This window comes from Glycine max, chromosome 17 (assembly GCF_000004515.6).
Source record: "Glycine max cultivar Williams 82 chromosome 17, Glycine_max_v4.0, whole genome shotgun sequence".
Taxonomy (NCBI): Eukaryota; Viridiplantae; Streptophyta; class Magnoliopsida; order Fabales; family Fabaceae; genus Glycine; species Glycine max.
In genome coordinates, this window is record NC_038253.2 from 14,146,202 (window position 1) to 14,152,201 (window position 6,000).

The 6,000-nt window shown below is 28.9% G+C and overlaps 1 protein-coding gene across 1 annotated transcript; it reads right to left on the minus strand.

Moving 5' to 3' along the window:
* Window positions 1–3,068: 3,068 nt before the first annotated feature.
* LOC100819404 (transcription factor MYB48-like) lies at window positions 3,069–4,752 on the minus strand. Its single transcript, NM_001254424.2, is given in 3 exon segments — window positions 3,069–3,772; window positions 3,868–3,997; window positions 4,512–4,752. Coding segments are annotated over 3 exon segments (798 nt in total). The 5' UTR covers window positions 4,672–4,752; the 3' UTR covers window positions 3,069–3,264.
* Window positions 4,753–6,000: the final 1,248 nt, after the last annotated feature.

A 6,000-nucleotide genomic window follows, 5' to 3' on the forward strand; every position in this document is an offset into this window, starting at 1 on the left:
TTAGGTAATAAATTATTTAGTGTAATTTTGGTCTCATATATCAAATGTAAAATCTTATTTTATATATATATATATATATATATATTAAAATATGTAGCTCTAATTATGAATTATTTGTCATCAAAAAAATAAGTTATGGATTATTTGAAATTTAATTATATAATTATAAAATCATTTATGAAAATATTTTCATATACTCATCATCAGTAATAATAAAAAATTATTACTTGGTAAAAAATAATAAAATATTATTTTAATTATAAAATTCTTATTTTTAATCATTATTGTTCATGAACATAATTTCAGTTTACTCTCTCTCTCTCTAGAGAGATAAATAGATATAGACATAGATAATCTATAGGTATGTGTATTTTAATAATAAATGGAATTTAATTTACTCTATATTTTTAAAAATTATTTTTTAATTTAATAATTTTATTTTATTAGTTTTATCTATTCCTATTTAATAAACATACAAAAGATAACAATTATAACAATATTAAATCATTAGTTTAAAAATTAATAATCCTCCATTAATGTTAGATAAACAAATCAACTACTACTGTTAGATAAATAAATCAACGACTACTGTGAAATTAAAGTTTTGATCTTTCAACCATGTTACAATAAAAGTTACGTAATTGAATTAGATCAATCACTATTGAGAAGTAAAAATTTTGGTCCAATAAAAGTTACGTAATTGAATTAATTCTCAAAGATTTAAGTAAAGTTTACATATAGTATATAGATAGATATTATTTATATAAACAACAATTTATTTCATAAAATATTAATTACAATATATAAAATAAAACATTTACAATTTATTCACATACTTATAAAATCATTACTTCTAATAATCCAAATTATTATAACTTCTAAATTATTATAATATATAAATTATTTCTTTTAACAAATCATTTCTCCAATGATAAAATTTAAATTACTATAATGTTATATTAGAGTGAATTAAATCAAAGTCTAGTGTGAATCTGATGACTCTAATGAAATTTACATATATCAATAATTATTGTGAAATTAAAATTTCTAATTAACGGATTATCTCTCTCTATATATGAACCGTAAAACAGGTTTTAGGAATGCGAATTGGATTTCGCAATCTCATTGAACGCCGAACTGGGGGCACTCAACCGGGGGAGAAGTGCAAGTGTTTCACGTTCAGGTTGTCTGAGGAAGAGCAAATGTATCTATTTTTGAATGCTGAGTTTATATATCTTAATTGTTTTGTTTAATAATCATATTCTTTTATGGCCAACAAGCTAATTCATTCATTTTATGTTGGGTGGGGGTGAGAATTAACATGCCTAAGTCTTGTTTGGGTAAGTTTACGTAGAAAAAATTTTAAAAGAAAAAAAAACGAGTTCAAATAATTTTAATTTATGTATAAGTTAATTTATAGGAAATTTCTCATTAGAATAATTATATAAGAGAACTTGGTCAATTATTAGAAATACCTAAACGAAAATCATTGTTTTTAAAATACAGGGACTCATACTATGTTTAACAGTAAAATTAATAGACCTGGTCTAATTAGGATTTTACTAAGTGAGAATTTATTAACCGGGAAAGTGGGGAGGGTTTGTATTCCTTCTTAAATAAATGTCAGATTCAGAAAACCATCATTGAATAAAAGTAATTAAAATATAGTTATCACAGAATATTGGAATCCATGATACTTCAGCTGATAAGTTCTCAGAGCATAATAAACACGTCGTACATAGATGATTTGTGAAATTAAACAGATATTGTGTGAGATATGTGACGTTTCAAGAATCTAGTTCTGTCTTAGTTCAAGCCTAAATTCACTTGATTAATTTGAAACAATGTAAAAAGAAATAAGAAAGCATTTGTATTACTATGTGTGGATTAAAAAAACAAAGAATATGACGACAAAGATGTATTGAGTTGTACTAACACGAAAAGTGTCCCATAATCTATGCTTAAAGGGATTTCTTTATGCTCTAATGTCATGCTTTGATTTTAATTTCATATCTTTCCCATCCAAATCAAACATCGGTTACTTCGTTAGTTCTTTATAAGTGCTTTACGGAATTTTAGTATAATTTTTATATCATTTGGTTGGACTTTGTTTAATTTCTGACAAATGTAAGAAAAGCAAAAAATGCTGAGAATCATTGTTAAGATTCTGGCAAGTGTTAGAGATGAAATATAAAATTACTCCTGCCTTCCCTTAGCATGATACGCTTTTATCCCAAAATGGTTTGACATATCATTAATTAGAACCTTTGTGATCGATCGAATGATTTACAAATCTGTCACTTCTTTGCTTGGTATTCTTTTAATAAAAAGAATAAATTTTAGATCCTCCTCCCATGTTTTTTAACAAAAAGTTGAATTTCGACATATGATAGGTGCACCACCTATTCATAATTCTCTTATTACAGAATCAAGTTTACCTCGCTTGCTTGAATAATGTACACGATTTGTTGTCAAATTTGATTTTTGTTAATAAAAAAAAATCTCTTTGATAGAAGTATTAAAAATACATTTAAAAAAATTATTAAATAAGATGTGACACTTATATTATTTTTAAGATATAAAGAGAAGATTTATTTAAAATATATTTAAATATATTTTTAGTTCTTGTATTTAAACGTTTTTTATTTTATTTTTTTTCTTTATAAAATTATTTTTTTAATTTTAATCTTTGTAAATTATAGTTATTTTATTTTTAGTCCTGAAGACACTTTATACAATTCTTTGAATGGTGAAAAAAATATCATCTAAAATGTTTTAAAAACTAAAAACAAATCAAACATAATTTGTAAAGATTAATTTATTTTTACAAAGATGAAAAATAAAAATAAACCATTAAATTACAAACACTACTAAAAATGTATTTAAGAAAAAACTTAATATAAAATTATTCATGTGGGGTTACTTGACAGCTCAATTAAACTTTTGGGATAAATGCAAAGGGATAGTCCCGTTTTTCAACTTCTTATTTCTTCCTGTTTCTTTATTATTTTTCCAAGATATCCAAAACAATGACCAAAGCAAAAAAGCAAAATTCAATTTAGTTTATATAAGCAAAAATGAGACTTTATTGACAGGTTACAAAGTATATATGTTTCCTTCATATAAAATCATTTACTACCTCTAGTACACACTTTATGCAATAATAACTAATCCAAACTTCAAAGCTCCTGGCTTTTGGAGCCTTATGATGAAAGTATGACTTAGATTAGCTACCTAGGACTACTTTGCTTAACCAAAAAAACATTAACAGAAGGGAGCAACTAAATTGTATAGACCAAATCTGCTTGCTGCACTAGCCACACTGAAATTGCCATGAACATCATCTATGTTCCACAGACCATCCCACAAAACTTCTTCTGCAGAGGTCTCTGGTGCAGAAGAAGCAGAAGAGTTGTCATTGAGCATAGAGTACAAGTATCCTTGCTCTTCTGTGGTGTTTTGGTGCATGTTGATCATTTCTTGTCTTGATTGAGATTTATAAGGTGTTCTATGGATGTCGTCCTCAAGCATGGCCATGATGCCTTTCATGTCAAAGTTGAATTGCATTTGTTGTTGTTGTGCCCGATGCTGCTGCTGCAACTGTTGTTGTTGTTGTTGTTGCTGGTGAAATTGCTGCTTCCTCATGAGTCTATTTCTAGCCTTCTCTGCTGCATCAGAGGGACTTTTTGCCTTTTTCTTGAAATGAGTCCTCCAATAATTTTTTATCTCATTGTCAGTTCTCCCTGGCAAGCTCCTTGCAATTGTTGACCACCTGAAGTTTTTGGTTTAGCAATCAAGGCCTTGGAATAAGTATGTTGCCATTTATGGAAACATGCAAATTCAAGAGAATGAGAAAATAAATTTTACCTGTTTCCCCACCTTGCATGCAACTCTAGAATTATGCTCTCTTCTTGTGGTGTTATCTGTCCCCTCTTGAGATCAGGTCTCAGATAATTCACCCATCTCAATCTGCAGCTCTTCCCATTTCTTTTCAATCCTGTTAATGGACAACAACAATGATACATAATTAATCACTTTGATACATAATCACTTTACTATAAAACTAATCACAATAATACATATAATCACTTAATATTAAGAAAAAAATATGATTAATATAGGAAGAAAAAAGCCATAAAGGAAAGAGTGAAAGACCCTCCAGGCCATGAGAAATTTTTATATGGTCTGAGATTATAATGGTTCTAATTAATCTCCAAGTAATACCTAATTGAGTTTTATTATCTCTTTCTTGTGAATTGAAAAATTCAATTACGTATCACGAAAAGATTGACTGAGACCATACACACATATCAGATCATAGTATAATTTTTCAAATAAAAAACTTAAGCTACACATGAATTAATGTGGCCACCATGAAGAGTTGAAGTTGAAAACAATTTCACTTGTTTTTTCTTCTTTTATAGTTAGATAGTAACTTATTTATGTGAAATCCAATCATATATATATATATATTAAGAAAGAAAACAATGAAAAAATTTGGTGATTGTTACCTGCAAGCCTAGCAACAGAGTTCCATCTGCCTTCACAATGCAACCTAACATACTCAACAAGCAACCTGTCCTCTTCAGCAGTCCAAGGTCCCTTCCTCCATACCTCCTCCTCTAAGACACCTCTACCAACATGGCCAGCCATAACTTCCCCCCAATACATGGAATAAGGCTTCAAGTTTTGTGCTTGAATAAGATATTTTCTTCCAATTTCTGTGACACTGCTTTTAGTCTAGTGTTTGTTGCATATTTTGGGTCTAGTGTTGCATATTTATACCTGCAGTTTTGCTCCCCCACTTGATTCTATCGGTCAATCAAAGGTCACTTTCTTAACATCTTATGATCTCTATCCATTTTACTGTTAAGGTACTACGGGTAACACTTTTTTAAGAATATATATAAATAAATAAACCAAAGGGACTAAGTGACACTAAAAATGTTGCATGCTTGTCCGTCAAGTGTGAATTGACCAAAATACCTTTACCCTCTCTATATTATTTACATTTGGTTAATACTTAATGTTGGTCTTGTGCCCTTGTGATTGTCTCGCACTTCTGAGCAAAATCCATTTTCTTCCCAGGAAAATTTTGTGCCAATGAAGGGATTAGAAGATTGAGAGATCAATCAATAATGGAATAACGTGTTATGCTATTAGGTGACAAGACTAAAGTTCTAATTAAATAAAATAGATTATATTTATTAAGGTTGATACCAAAATGAGACAAGAGAAAGAAAAATGTGGTTGCCTGAGGACACCTTTAAATTAGGGCATTCCACCTGGACACAACTACAAGAGGCATAATCCAAAGGACGACACATAAAATATAATGGAGGGCATTTTTAAAAACTAAAACTTACAGGAGGACTAATGGTCTTTCCCCAGCTGTTGGATTTGCTTACTTCTCAAGGAGACTATAATCTCTAAAATTTCATTAAATTATAATATTGTTGGATACCATTTTGATTATTGTGTGATCTTTAAATATTAAGGCTATCATGCCTTGGACGTCATCTAAGGTGACAGGTGTTGTCTTGTGATCAATGATCATATTTATGGCAAGATGCTGCTGGTGGAATGCTGGAGCCTAGACGCTTCAAGTCTTTCATGCTATAATAAACAATTAATTAATTAATTTATATAAATCCAAGATCTGTCATGCAGTGACAAGAGAGTGTTAACCTTTTTTTCTTTTTTCTTTTCTTGTTATATAATAAACAATCAATTTATTAAGTGTTTGTTTTCCTATCTGCTGCAAGATGTGTATTTTATTCTGTACGTAGTTTGTGAAATTAAAAAGTTTTCTCTGTTTTGTCTTTCTTCTTTTTATGGCACTGATCTGTTATTTTTATTGTTGTTGCAATCCTTTTAACCTTTTTTTCTCACGTTTACAAAAGAAATCCCCTAAAAAATCCTAAGTGCCTATTATAATATATACTATGCGTCTATGCCTTAAGGTAAGATAATGTTCTGTTAAAATAAAAAGAGGTAAGG